The sequence below is a fragment of the Peromyscus californicus genome, unplaced genomic scaffold (assembly GCF_007827085.1).
Source record: "Peromyscus californicus insignis strain IS unplaced genomic scaffold, ASM782708v3 Scaffold_3__1_contigs__length_106647218, whole genome shotgun sequence".
NCBI classification, from domain to species: Eukaryota; Metazoa; Chordata; class Mammalia; order Rodentia; family Cricetidae; genus Peromyscus; species Peromyscus californicus.
Window position 1 is genome coordinate 73243142 of NW_026294551.1, and position 15563 is coordinate 73258704.

General features: G+C 43.8%; 1 protein-coding gene across 4 annotated transcripts in view; it reads right to left on the bottom strand.

The window, feature by feature from the left end:
• The window catches only part of Rnf130 (ring finger protein 130), a 110461-nt gene extending 95890 nt beyond the window's left edge, over positions 1-14571 (bottom strand). For 2 of the 4 annotated variants that reach the window (XR_008222442.1, XM_052758074.1), the window contains exon 1: positions 14299-14570. Coding sequence is in view for 3 of the 4 variants with exons in the window: in XM_052758074.1 (XP_052614034.1) it covers positions 14299-14545 (247 nt within the window). In the remaining variant the exon portion in view is untranslated. Of the gene's footprint in view, positions 1-14298 lie in introns of all 4 variants that reach the window. The other 2 variants (XM_052758077.1, XM_052758075.1) reach the window with 1 other exon arrangement.
• Between the last annotated feature and the right edge of the window lie 992 nt (positions 14572-15563).

Genomic DNA, 15563 nt, shown 5'->3' on the forward strand with positions numbered 1-15563 from the left:
GCGGGCAGTACTTTTAATTATAGGACCCTGAAGGATCTCACTGAAGGATCTCAGAGAACTTCTGTCCAACTCCTATCTCTTGTCCATCTTTCTCTTCTTAAGCAATTCAGAGAAACCAGAACTTCACAATTATCCTTCCCTCAGGTAGTCACAGAAACTATTATCCCTCTCTGCCAAAGGAAGTGTAAAGCCTAACAAGGTCACTCTATCCCTTCTCCCTTGAGAACTCTCATTCATGGAAGAGTCCTGCCTAGGAGGAAGGAATGCTACAGCGAGACCACTAAGAATCTGAAGAGGCAGGCCCTGCTAATAAATTAATTATTCTTTTTTTCCTTAAATTTACTTTAATTTTTGTGTGCACACACAAGTGTGTGGGTGTGCTTGCCTGTGCACTCCTGAGGAGGTCAGAGGTTGACATAGGCCGTGTTCCTCTACCACTCTTCACAACATGTTTTTGAGGTAGGGTCTCTTACTGACCCTGGAACTCACGATTTTGGGTGGAAGTGACTCCCCAGGATCCAGACCTCTGCCCTTCCAGTGCTGATGTTCCATTAGTACTAGGGACACAAACTCAGGTCCTCACATTCCTGCAGCAGACACTTTGCCCACTGAGCCATCTCTCCAGCCCCTAATGGCTAATCTTAATTGTCAACCTGACTGAACTGAGTGATGCTTAGGACATTTGTAAAGCAGTGTTTTGACTGTGTCTGTTAAGACTATTTCCAGAGACTGGTAGGGGCAGGGAGCTGGAGCAAGGAGGAGACAGATACTTTCAGTTTCATGGAACTTGGGTTTTACAAGATGAAAAGCTTTCTAAAAATTGGGTTCATATAGCATCAATGTATTTAACACTAATGAACTATATCTTCTCAAATTATAAAAATGCTAAATTTATACTTACACTTTTTGTTACAATTAAAATTTTATTAATTTTATATGATCAAAATAAATCAAATACATCTATGAAAGTGTCATAATGAAACTAATTATTTTGTACACTATGTGCTCATAAAGATGTCTGAAAAACAAAAAAGGCAGCAGTATCTCCTGTCAAGCTCACCCTATCATTATTTTTTTACTTTTGTGATGCTGGGAACTGAAGTTTGAGCCACATGCTGGCTGGAGATGTTGCTGATGATCAGTCCATTCTTTCAGTTATGAACTCCCACTCAGAATGATGCTGTCACTAAGGACTACCATAGATGCTAAGGACACACACGTTACCTTTAAATAAATCAGCTCCACAATAAAAGTATTTTTCACAAAAACATCTTCTAATAATCTTTCATCATTTTTGTAAAATCCCAAACCCCAACAGACTAAGGGACACTGCCTCTCTCTTCAGCCCTTCTGTAGACCGTTCTCCCCTTACTCTCTAAATGCCTTTCAGTGAGTATTTGGACCCTTTGGTCTTCATGCCAAAAAAAGGAAGTGATCTTCCCCTCCGTCCTCCTCTTTAGTTAAACTGCTTATGCACATGCTTCTACCTCAGCTTAAATACCATTTCTTTAGGGAAGTGATGGAGGGCAAGCTGTTGGTATCACAGTATTTCAGAAGGCTCACAGAGACTATTAATAATTACTTTTAAAATTTCGTTTCCTATCTCTTTTCTCCACTATAGAGTACATATTATACTTGCCTTATGTTTGCTAGCAACTGCACACAGGCAGAGTATGAAATACTTAAATACTTGACAAATGAAAACTTAGAGCAACTGCCACCACCCAAATGTAGATTTCTAGTTTCATGAGTTAGTCTGGAGACGACATAGAAACAAGAAACTCCGTCACTGGTAAGATCTTTGAGGAATCACCGAAAATAGACAATAAGAAACTACCTACCGTAAATAGCACTTCAACACTTACAAATAACAATGGAGAAACATGCAAACAAAGGACCAGTTAGGATACTGATAACCATTAGCAAAACTAAAAAAAAAATGATCATAAAGAAATAATCTGTAGACACTGTGAAAGAGAAAGCTGTAATCATAGGGTGTCAGTGCTGATACATTAACTAGGTACAGGAGAATAATGACTCCCCCAAAGATGACCATGTCTTATCCCTAGAACCTATGCCTTCTCACATATTCTCTCTCTCTCTCTCTCTATATATATATATATATATATATATATATATATATAGTACATTTTCCTATAGGATGGGCCACGGCTTTTTGTCAAGATCTATAAGCCCCAAACCCTGGATTAAGATGCAGAAAATATGTTCACGACTGAACAGTGACACAAGTCTACTGGAAGGAGTAAAGACTGGTGACAAATCAGGGTGACATTCAGCTTTTTATAGGCTGAACGAAGCGAAGATACAAAAATTATGTGGCTTAGGATGAGACGCTATGAAAAAGACCCCAGGTTTAATTACAAGTAAGCTGAGGATCAGTCAGTCATTCGGATCTCCAGAATCATCTGTAGAACTTTAGACCGTTATCCAGAGATAGAAAGAGCTGCACTTCTACACCAACAAAATCAAACCCTGCAAGACCGTCCAACTTTGGATTTTTCTTTTTATTAGTTTCCCATGGCTATTATAAAAAATTATCACAAACTTGTTGGGTTAAAATAACAGAAGTCAGGGCTGGAGAGATGGCTCAGAGGTTAAGAGCACTGGCTGTTCTTCCAGAGGTCCTGAGTTCAATTCCCAGCAACCACAAGGTGGCTCACAGTCATCTGTAATGAGATCTGATGCCCTCTTCTGGCTTGCAGAGATACATGCAGGCAGAACACTATACATAATAAATATAAATCTTAAAAAAAAAAAAAAAAAACTTAGGTGGGCGTGTGCACTGGCACAACTTCAACAACAACAACAGTCTGTTGTATCAGAATTCTGGAAGCCACGAGTCTAAGATCAAGGTATTGGCAGGGCTGATTCCTTCTGCAGGCTGGAGAGAAATCCCGTCAGGTCTCTTCCAGTTTCTGTTCCTGCTGACAATCCTTGGTGCTCACTGGCTGTGGAAGAATTTCTGGTTAGTTCCTCCCTCTGGTCCTCTTTTACGTGCCTCTCTCTGTATCCTCCTGTTACTCACTAGTCACTAGAATTTTGGCTCATGTTAATTAGTAAACTATCATCTTAATCCCTAACTAATGACATACGCAAGGATTCTATTGCCAAACAAGGTCCCACTGAGGTTCTAGGTGAGCATGACATTCCCTTCAGCTTCTTTGATAAGGGCACTAATCCCATTCATAAGGATCCCACCCTCATTACCTAATCACCTCCAAAAGGTACCACTTCTAAATATTGTCACTCTGGGGGGCCAAGGTCCAGCACAATAATTCTGGGAGAACACCAACATTCAGACCACAGCAACACACAAGACCCCCTGGGTGGAATATTAATAAGACAGATGGATACACTTTGAGACCTAAGATGCCACATTCTAAGAACGGCCAAAAGAAACAGGAATATGAAGTCCAAAGGTTAGAGGACTTGAGTCAGATAAGGAAATTCTCAACTATCTACAAACATTTAAACTAACTTTTCTTTTGGATGAAAAATCCTTTGTAACACTAAGTTTTCAAAGGTTGAGGGGTGGTTGATCTCTGTCATAGCCTTTTTCAAGCATAGGTTAGGTAAGATGCAGCCTTGATGGGAGGGTTAGGTTTGTGGATCATCAACAAGTTGAATTCGGAGTTTCTGACTGTCTCCCATACCTGTCTCTTTAATGTCAAGTATACAGAACTCTAAAGCTCCACCAAGAACATAAACACTCTGTGTGTGCGTGTGCATGCAAGAGCGCATGTAGGGGAAGGGGTATGGGTGGACAAGACACCAGCCATAAGGTACACATGATAAAAAAAATTTAGAAGTCCTAAGAACCAAAGGGGCATTGAATGGTTTTAGCAAGTAAATTGCTAATGGTAAGCTGAGTGAATGGCATAAGGGAGAGTGAGGTTAGAGCTAAATCAGAGTTCAGACTCCCATTCTAGGGATGAGAAGCCACTGAAGGAGCTAAACAAGGAGTGGCATGGCTGTATAAAATTTTAGGAAAATTCTGGATACTGCAAAAGATTGATAGAAGTTAAGAAAAAAATCAGAGACCAAGGGGGGGAAAAGGGCGGGGGGGATGGCAGCTGCCTATCAGAGATTCTGAAAACGACAAGTACACATTGAACAAAGAAACTGTGAGGGACAGATTATAGGTGGAGCTTCAGAGAAATAAGCAAGCATGACCCCTAACTCTGTCTAAATAAGAGGGATGGACGGGGATGGTATTTAGTGGGGGGGGAATACTAGCCAGCAATGGTAGCAGACTGGGGGATGAAAACAGAACTAAAGCTCCACTTGGGACTGATCATTTCAAAGACTCTAGGATATTTAAGTAAATATAGCAAGTAGAATTTAAACGGAGAAATCTAGAATCTAGAACTCAGCCGAGGACAAGCCAAACCATCAACAAGAGGATTACAGGAGGCACATAGGAACTGCCTTCAGAGAGTTGAATTAGTGGTACTGGAGATCCAATCTAGAGCCTTAGAGTTCTACACCAAGAGCTACATTCCTAACCCTACTTTTGGGGACAAGGTATATTGCCCAGGCTAGTCTTGAACTTGCAGTTCTCTTGCTTTAGTTTTCTGAGTAGCTGACATTACTCACACATGTGTAGTATGTACCTAACTTTTTAAAAAAGAAAATATTTCTGATTACTGGATATTAATTGCCCACTGAGTTTTATTTGTAGTTTATGATCTCAAATCTCAGCTGGATTATAAAGTTCCTTGCTTTCCCCCAGCATTCAGCTGCCTTGGCAATAAGAAACTTGGAAATGGTTAAAAAAAAAAAAAGTAAGACAGAAAGAAAAAGTTCATGCCTCCTCCATGATGGTTTTGCCAAGGTGATCTAGAACAGAGGAAAAAAGGGACGGATATGCAGGAAGAGTCACATTAGAAGTCAAGAAGAGGCAGAAACTCATTCTGTCCAGTGGGGACAGGAAAACAGTTCAATGAACTCAAGTTTAAACTGTCATATAGTGGTAAGGAAGGTACCTTGGAAAGAATAAGAAAACACTAGCCAGGCAATTTGGTGACTACAACAGTAAATTATTTTATGTCCATGAACCTAGATCTGTTTAGGAAAACAAAGTCAACTGATCTCATAGATCAAGTAGATCTTGAGAAATAGCTTAGTCTCTACACAATCCTAAATACCGCATGCCACTGGAGTCTGCGCAGAAAGGATCTCAGACACTGGGAAAATAGGGAACTCCTTCAAAAGAGGAAAAGAAAAATAGAAAGCAGATTCACTTGTTGTGAACAGAGGGGAAAGGGTGGGATTTTACACTAAGAAAAGGCAAATTCATTCAACAGCTCACTAACAAGTACAGCTACCCCTCACTCCTCTGGTCCCCAGGGGCAACCAACTTCTGTTTTTAGCTCTTCTGCTGGCCAGCCTTCACAGTTCTAAAAAGACAGCAGCCATCATTTCTTGGTTTGTCAACTTTACACAGCACCTGTGGATTTGTGATTGTCACAAAAGAAGGTTCAATTCACTTATTCTTCTGAATCTGTTTTGACTTTACTGTTTCTTTGTTTTCCTGTGTGGTGAAACCCTTCCAGTGTCTGCAAGCCCGTGAGAGGGTTCCACTGGTTCCCTCAGAGCTGGCTAACACGCTTTTCTCCCTTTATTTCTTCAGCTTTGTCATCTACCTAGACATCCTTAAGGTCACAAACACCGACTCTCTGCTCTGAAATTGTAATTACTCCCCCATGCTTAATCACCAGATCATTTCTACACAGTGAAAAACTATAACTAAAATAAATGTTACTCCCACCCTATAAATACATAGAAAAGTTGAGTCCTTGAACTTGGATCTCATTTCCCTTTCCAAGACTTCTTACTCAAAGTCATATACTAGATTAGCTTGCTTTACCTCTGGACCAGTCTTAGCTGGTCTTAGTTATTTTACTAAAGAAAAGCAGACTCTTTCAACATATTCTTGGTGCCTGCTCATGCTAACCAAACCGTGAAGTCATCCTGTTCTTACTGAAGGTAAGGGATGGGGGTATAATTGAGTCATAGAGTACTTGTCTAACATGAGCCTGGCCCTGGGCTCAAGGCTAAACACCGCAAAACAAGCAAATTTCCAGATATTTCATCCTCAGTCATCCAGCCCCTTCAGGCAGTGAATACCCCCTTTTGTCCTCATGAACACTCGCCCTCCTCATCTTTTCTAAAAGCCACCGTTTTCCCAGAGAGGTGAGCGGACAGCTGTGTGAAGCTGGTTCTCTCCTACTACTTTAAGGGTTCTGGGGATCACACTCAGGTTGTCAGGTTTGCACAGCAAGTGCTCTTGCCCACTCAGCCACCGCACCAGCCTACTCTCTCTTCTTTTCAATGAAAACTAGTAATTTGTGTTTGTTCCTGGAGCTCATACTCAGGGGGAGCACACATACATCACTGAGCTCATGGACCTGCAGCAATTTGTTTTAATCTAGAGAAATGCCACTGATGATCTAATCAATACAAACCCCTTTTTATTTTTCGTATTACTTTGAGTCCTTGTCCACTGTAAACAAGCTTAACTCAGTCACAGTTCAAACACTTTGCATTTATTTTTGTAGCACATACAGAGCTTTAATGATGTCCTCTTCTATGGCTGTGTAACATTTCACTGAGTGGATATATCATAATTTATTAAACTCACTTGGGAAGCAACACAAAGAGGTGGTTAGAGTATGGTCGACAAAATCAGGCAGGCCTACTCCAGCCCCGGCCCTGCCCAATTTCCAAGGCCAGGGTGTGCTATTTCACTCTTTTGAATTTACCTAACATTAATTGCTCAGAACCCCTCTACTATGTTCCAAACACCATATGCAGCACTGAGCGTACAAGAGTGGACACAAGAGACAGCTCCCTGCCCTCAGAAACAAAGAAAATAGATACATAATTTCAGTTATGTTAAGTGCTGTAAAGAAAACAGGCACCAAATGAAAGACTGGAGTGCCTTGAATTCCCTAAGCACCAAAAGAGGATTAAGAGAACCACCTGCGGCCTTTAGGAAGATTAAACACACTCGGTGTGAAACATCAGCACTACTTGCGGAACACAGCACATACCCTGCAGCACATATCCTGGAACACAGCACATACCCTGCAGCACATATCCTGCACGTGTTACCTACATTATTGCCTGGGATAAACTGAGAACACCAACCTACCCCCACCCACGAGTCAGTAGAAATCTTACGCATTTTCAAGGCTAGTGCTCTACAAAGAATTTTGATCTAGGATGTTTTTACCGTTCATTCTCTCTCCTTGTGTTCATGTTTCCTTTTCCGTTCTTGAGCACACGGAGCACATACTTCTAAAGACTGGTTTAACATTCCCATCTTCAATCCTGACATCTAGTTATAGGTTCTCTTTTTCTTCTTCTTCATAAGTCTGGTGATTCTGGATTGAATGTCAGTTTCAGATTTCATGGTTTCTGGAGGTAGGTGTTAAGGCATTCCTTTAAATATCACCCTGCCATTTTGGAATAAACTACATGGCCTCCATCAGTCAGATTCTTTAAAGGTTTGCTTTTAAGCTTCAATGGGGAGAGGGTCCCAGGACAGCTTTGCTCTACGAGTAATCTGGCCTCACTACATGCTCCTGCTTATCAGAAGTTTTTCTACTCTGATGAATGAGAACCTCACAGATTCCCAGCCTCCAGTAACTTTTTCATGCAGGTCAGTGCCCAGACTGAAAGTCAGTCCCCTGCAGCAGCCACTGGCTCTCTGTAGCCCCCTCCTCCTCTCCAGCACTGCCTCACCCTCCTGGTACTCTGGCTCATGAGCTCATAAGACTATCTACCTGCATCTGGGTTAGAAATCCCCAGACAGTAGGAGGCAATGGTGGGGCTCCCTTACCTTTCTGTTCTCTCAGGGACCCCCATCTTGTGCTGCCTACTGACCTTATCTAAAACTGCTGCTCACAGGCTGTCCGGTTTTCTGATCAGTGAAGGTTGGAGAGGGAACCAGTATCAGTTGATCTATTACAGTCAGAAGTGGAAGTTCTCAGGTTTGACTTCAAGCCCCTTTGTGCAGGAATAAGATAGGGTTTCTCTCTGTATTTCTGGCTGGCCTTGAACTCAGAACTGCCACCTAAGAGCTAAGACTAAAATCATGTGCCAACACATCCAACTAAACAAATCTCATTTTTGAAAATGAAACCTTTCTAGACCACAAGCTCATGTAATGTTTTTCACTTGTCTGGTCTCCACACTATTTAAAGTTCGATAGAGGACAATAATGGAGCCCTTCTCTGTCCACCCTACTCTAGCCTCTCCTAAGACGCTGCTGTCACTTTCACCAAGTGCCACAGGATTAAACACAATTACATATTGTCTCAAGCCCAACCTTACTAGCTTGGATCAAGTGGAGAAGACAGGACCCATTACCTCCAAGAGCTCAGCCTGGACAACTTAGCAATCAGAGCATCAGTTATAATGCAGTCCTTAATGGGGAATATGGTATTTTCTTAAAGGGGCTGGAGAGAAACGTTTTATCACAGGTCCTGTAGACCCTCCATAACCACAAACTCTGAAGGTACAATATGAAAGCAGCTACTGATGCCAGCTAACACACAGGCATAGCTGTATTCCAATAGAATGCTCTGGAAGCCCTTGCTTCAGAACAAAATCCACCTGCAAACTACACAAAGCCTTCAGTTTTTCAGAATGTTATGCCAAAGTTGTGCTACCCAGCCAAGGCTGATCTTGTCAACAAGATGACCCAAAGTTCTTTCAGGTTAGAATTTACACACATTCCTTTTGTGCACACACAGAGCTGGTATAGTACAAGCACAGAGTAGGCTTTTAAGTTCTTTTTGATGGCATTTGAAGGGTTCTCTTTGTTTTACTCAAAATTACCTCCAACAACAGGAAAGCTGCACCATTAAACTTATGGAAAATAATAAATGCCTAGTGCACAAAAAAAACTCAGAAAACTTAAAGATAATAAAGGGTGATGGTCTAGACAAACTTAATGGCTGCGTTTTATGAATGGGTCAAGAGTGCTATACTTAAACAACAACAACAAACTAGCCATAAAGACACTCCATTCATCCCACTAACACTGATATGACCCAACCACTAAACCTCCCTCTTCAGGAATTATACAAACGATGAAGTATACAACACACATACACTTCCTCTCTCTTTTACACACACACACACACACACACACACACACACACACACACACACAGACACACACACACGGAACCATGTTGGCTTTGAACTCTTGATCTTCTTGCTATAGCCCCCTGAGTATGGGCTTTCCCTCCCTCCCATCCCCCCTCTCTCTGACTTTTCTGTTCCACTCCTCTAAAAATATTTTTAAAATAAGTTTAAATTACATGCAGGGTATGTGCACATGACTGCAGTTGCCCATGAAAGCCAGAGGAACCCCCAGGAACTGCAGTCACAGGCAGTTGTGAGCAACCCAATACGGGTTCTGAGAACCAAACTCAGGTTTTCTGCAAGAAGTACACTGTCTTAACCACTGAGACATCTCTCTAGTCCCACCTCTGCTTTAAATAAAACGTACTTACTCCCAACTGCCTACAAGCAATTTCTGATTGTCAAAATTCAAATTTACCTAGAAATTAAAGATTTGGTATATAAGTTTTTTAACTGTTTAATAAAAAACACAAAGCAAATATCATGTTTAATGATTTGTTACTATAAATGTACATGTGTATGTACACACAGTCTCCCAATGTGACTGGTTTAAAAAGAACAATATTCTTGGGCCAGGATATAATTCAGTGATAAAGTGCTTGACTGGCACAGGTGAGCCCTGAGTTTAGCCACGAGTACTACAAAGAGAAAACTGAACAATATTCTCTTTAATGAGTATATTCTGGCAGGTTTCTTAAAAGATTTGTCTTATTCTTTCAGTCACATCTTGTGCCAGGTGAGAGGATCTTAGAAGACATTAGTCTATTCTTACCAGTGAAGGATTCCTTTTCTGACACTCAAAATGAAATTCTGCAGTTTGTCTCTTACAACTTGTAATCAGAATTAACCATAAACTAAAAGTGTGTCCTCTACAAAGAGTGGTGGAGCCACCCTACATCCAGATGCAACCTCGTACTGGCCTGGGCAAAGTCAGGAAAATTTACCAGCTGCGTCACGTGACATGTGATGGCCATGACATGTGACATGTGATGGCTAAATCTTATCTCCATGAGCAACCCTCAAAGAAGGCAATGCTTCTTAATTCTTAATTAATACATAAATAAATATACTTATCTTTAGCAAAGTTAAAACCTTTTGTTTTAACTTCAACCCACCATTCTAGATACTGAGACGTTAGGAATCCTGACCATGTCACCCAATGTATCAGTTAAATAGGTTGTTATTGTTGTTTTAACACTAGCATAGCAATCAATGACTTTCATCATGTAAGAAAGAGCAGAAGGAAAAAGTGGAGGCAGCAAGTGAAGAAACATTTATCAGACACTTTGTTCTAACAGACACTGAAGTAAGAAGGTAGCAAGTTGAGAGCCTGGTAAGGAGGGTGGGTGGTTCTAGATTTTTCCTAACATTTATATGCTAATAGAAATCATCCAAAAAGTGAAGGGGAAAACAAGCCATGTAAAAACATTGTCCACACTGCAAAGCTGAATACAAATATAACACCCCCCCCCCACATGTTCTTCTTGCCCAGCTACTTAATTATTTCAGCACTGTTTTCAAAGCCTTCAGCTCTTCTGAGCGCTCTTTCTGAATGTTCAGAGTACCTGCTCCCAGGATCATATGTACCTTTTCTGTAACTATTTTGACATCTCTATGTCTGGTAGCTTTCCTCTGCTATTATCAACTCTAATGTTACATGATCTCTTTCACCTTCTGTTTTTATGTCAGTCTCCTTCACTGCTCATGAAAATTCCTAAATCCAACTTCGGGTTCCAACAGGACCACAATTTTAAACATAAAAACCTAAGATAAACCTTTTAAAAACGGTGTTGCAACCCTACAATCAGCAAGGTATCGGTAAGGTTTATTACTTGGCAAAGCTGTTCTCTAAGCTTTTAACACCCCATCCTGAAATTTTCTGCACAAGGCATAAAGTGGTCAATGCCAAACTCTTGCTGCCAGCAATCTGCATACATACTAATTACATCACCACCACAGGGCTTTCTCCTTCCCCAACCCCCACTCCGGGCTCAAACAAAAAGCTAGTGTGCATGCACATCAAGCGCATTTACAATGTCTGTGCCGCACACTAGCGAGGTCTGCTCTGCAAAGGGATTATGTGTTTCTAATTCAAAGATGGCCACTGCAGCAAGCAGTCAAAAAGCAACTATGATCTGTTCATAAATGTTACAACAGACTCCTTCAAAACTCCCTTTCTGAAAGTGAACACTTTATCAGGTAACATGTAAACGTTAGCCCAGAACAAAGAGCATCTTCACTCACTGCAACTGGTTTAATAAAAAATATTTGTTTCAAAGTATACTTGTTTAGGAAGCAATTTACAAAGTAGAATGGTAACATTTTCCAAAATGTACTTTTAAAATAGCAAAGCTTCTAAGGAAAAGTAAAGCCAATTTGTCATTTACAAAGACAGGACAGTAAAACTCAGTAATTCATACATGCTTAACTGTGCAACTCATAGTGGCCCATAAGGAGCATTGCAAAATAACAAGAGTTTCTAACTTCACAAATCAAGCTATAGATATAGAACTAGCCATTACAGTAAGCATTAGGAAAACTGTGAAGTTCTTTTGTCTTTTTGAAAAGGTACTATTGTTTTTGTTTTGGGGAACAGGGCCTTACACCATAGCCCAGGCTGTCCTGGGACCCACTATCGAGCATCAGTCCTCAGGCAATTCCACTTCTGGGATAACAAATGCCCATCCACCACTACACCTAGCTTTAAATGGTTTTCTTAAACATGAATAATTTTACCAGTCTTCTACTACAGTCTTCTTTTTAAAATACATTATTGGGTTTCTAGTGCACAAGCAGAACGTCACCTTGGATTCCATATAAACCCACAGGTGCAGAAACAACTTATAGTAGACTACCTGGGAAAAGAGCCCCTCTGAATGGGAGCTTCTTAAAGATGCTTTTAAGAGCTCTACTGCAGGCTATTGCCCTCCTTTTCCGCCAGGGCTTTTAATGGTGCTTGTGAGTTTCAATCAGCACTTGCTGGACTCAGAGGCCACATGGGCAAAGACCATTTGTCCAACATTTGATTGAAGCCACCTACAGGTTCCCACCATCATCATCCTGAGAACTCCTGGAACAATTCTCATGTGTAAGGGCTGGAGAGATGGCTCAGCAGTTAAGAGCAGTTGGTTTTGCAGAGGACAAGGGCTCGGTTGCCAGCACCCACAGGATGACTCTACTCTAGTTCCAGGGGATCCAACACTCTCTTCTGGTCTCTGTGGGCACCACACACACATTGTACACATACATACAGGCAAAATACTCACACATAAAATAAGTAAATGTTTTTTAAAGATACAATAATGACACCTCTTCTCCACGGGAGAGGCAAATACATTATCAGTCTATTTTTTGGATAGGAAATGAAGCCACTAGGCAGAATTACTTTGCCAGTATCACACAGTGTATGTGCAGCACAGGTCTGATACGGACGGAGCCTTTAACCTCACAATGCTATTTTCCCAGTGATAGGATAAGACGATTGACTTTCAGTTCCCAACACCTATCAGCTGGAACCTCTAAAAGCGTTCTCCAAGATGGGGCTTAATTTGGGGGTGACAAGCAACACATAGTAGCACAGGAAACATTTTGGAGTCTAGCATCTTAAGTGAGGGCGGTGGTCTTGGGGTACCTGGGGGAACCAAGCCCCAAGTGCAAACCACAGATTTCACAACACTGTACAGTTCTTGCTGCGGAGGAGCTTGCCTCTTTCTTCCTCTTCCTCCCCTTCCACATGACCCTCACGGTTCTTTTCCCCATCAGAAAATAGTATAGCATTGTTACTGCCATAGTTTGGCAACATTGCATGTCCCAACCACAGTGACTGGCACAGAGCAGGCAGCAAATATTTATTGAATGGAGCAAAGACAAAAACTGCTTCTATGGTCAAGTAGGGACCTTAAGTGCTGCTTCTAACCTAGTGGAATAAGAAAAACACCATAAGCATTTGGTCACTGGTGTAAAATGAACGTTTAGGAGCCCAGTCTAAGTGAAAGACAGGTACAGTAAAGCCTTATGTGACACCCCCACCCCCAGCCAGTATGTCTCAAGGAAAACAGCTTAGTATGGGTTATCATTCAAATACAGAGCCCGCCCAGAGGGGCATTTTTTTTAAAAATATTTTAGACTACAAAAGCAAACACCATTACCCTAAAGACTATAGGTCATCTGAACACGAATAGCAGCTGTTTTTTTTTTTTTGTTTTGTTTTTAAATCCTTTCAACATTCTAAATGTGAGAGTGTATAGAGAGGATAGGAGACATCTCCCCAAAGTTCTGCCTGCCAAAGCCCCCAAATACCACACTCCACGGAGATATGTGCCCTTTAAAACACTACCAGTAATTAACAGATACAAGTTTTACATCAAATCATTAGCTATGCACAGACAGAATACACGGGGCGGGGGCGGGGACGTAAGGCTACATCAAATGGCTTCAAAGACAACTCCTGACCATTTTACCACTTTCCCTCTGGGTGGGCACCCGTGATCGAAGACTTGGCTACTAGTTCAGCTACTCTCGCGTTCTTTATAATGTGAAAATCTCCAGCGTCTCATGACAGCAAAACTACCCGGGCCAGAGAAAGCCAAAAGCAACAGGGACCCCCCTCCCCTTAGCCACTAAAGAAAAAAACCGGCACGTTTTGACGTTCGGGGCGGTGGGGGGGGGGGACGGGACGGGGGCTCTCATCCCTCGAGATTCACTGCAGTAATAAATCCGTGGGATTTCAGGAACAAACCTGCCGATTCCAAAAATACAGGTTAAGCATCTCGTCCACCATGAAGTAGTTCTGCGCCCCTGCACCACCTCCTTTGTCTCAACTGTCCCTGCAAACTCGCATTTCAGTGCCCTCCAGTAAACAAGCTACCTAAATGAAAAAGAGGGGGACGTTCTAAGTCTTTTTTATTTTTTTTTTATTTTTTTATTTTTTTTTATTTTAGGGAGGAGATGCAGCAGGCTTTCTGGAGCCTCTTTCCCCAGCGGGGAGCAGGCCAGGCTCCCCAGCGCGGGGACCTCGATTCCCTAAGCTGGCGGCCGAACCGCGCGCAGACACCCGGCCACGCCGCCCCCGCGGCCCCCTGCCCCCCGCCCGACCTCGGGCTCGGGCCCCAGCCTCACCTCCGTGGATGGGCAGCGGTGCCAGCACCTGGCCGCGGACCTCGGCCTTGGGTGAGTCGAGCCCGTAGCGCCCGCGGTCGATGCGGAACGTGAGCGGGGTGCCGCGGCCGGGCTCCTGCACCGTCACGTTGATGAGCGCCGTGTAGTACTCCTGACTCGCGTTGTCCGCCCGCGTCGGCCACAGGCTGCAGGTCAGCAGTGCCAGCGCCGCGAGCCGGGCCGGGCCCGCCCGCGCCGCGCCGCTCATCGTCCCTCCGGCCGCCGCCGCCGCCGCCGCCGCCGCTCGCGGACCGGGCTCCGGGGCCGGCGCTGAGAGGCGGGGCGGGCGCGGCCCGGGCTGCGGCGGGAGCGCGCGCGCGCCCCGCGACGACCCGGGCACGAGCACGGCCCTCCTCGGCGCCGCGGCCCCGCCGCTCGCCGCCCTCACGTCCGCGGCCCGCGCGCGAGTACGCGCCCGTGGGGCCCTCAGGAGGAAGCGGCGTGCTGCCTCTTCAGGGCCGCTGGAACGCCGAGGGACCAGGCTTGTGGACAGGGCGCCTGAGAGGACTCGGGAGGATGGGAAGGAGGGGCGCCGACGGCCCCAGGTCAGCGATGCCGCCTCAAGCGCGTGCCCGCTGCGCCCCCCCCCCCCCGTCCTCTTCAGCCGGGCGGCTACGCGCAAACCCGACCACCGCGCATGCGCGCCAGGCCTACTCCCGCCCTCCCGCACGAGGGCCAGGGGCGGTCCAGTCACCTGCTTGCTGGCACCCGGCTCGGTGAATTGCCCCGGGCTTCATAGCCCGCTACGACCTGGATCCGTGAAGCTTTCCAAGAACCTATAGAGATGTTAGAGATACGACTATAAAAGAAACCAAGCTAAACGTTGTTTTAAATTAAATGTCTGTGAGAAATAACATTCCCACCGGGTCGGTTGCATATTGTATAATTATTGACATCGGTCGGGAGGTGGCTTTGTGTTTGGCAGTAGAGGCATCTGAGTGGTTAGCAAGATCCGTTAGAGACAGATGTAAACCTCATAAGGTTGATACGATCCTCTCCTCCCCCCAGGATGCCCAAATCCACAGACGCTCACTTCCTTTCTGTGAAATGGTATAGTACTTGCAGCATTTAATAAGGGCTCTGCTCTGTTTCTCCTGTAGTCGGGCCCTTCTTCACAGGGAGGACTAGAGCACCCATTCTCAGACCTGAGACCCTGGAGTTGCCTGCCAGAAAGTCGCAGGCTATGTTTAGAGCCTACATGGGGCTTTATCTAATAAGAATCTCCT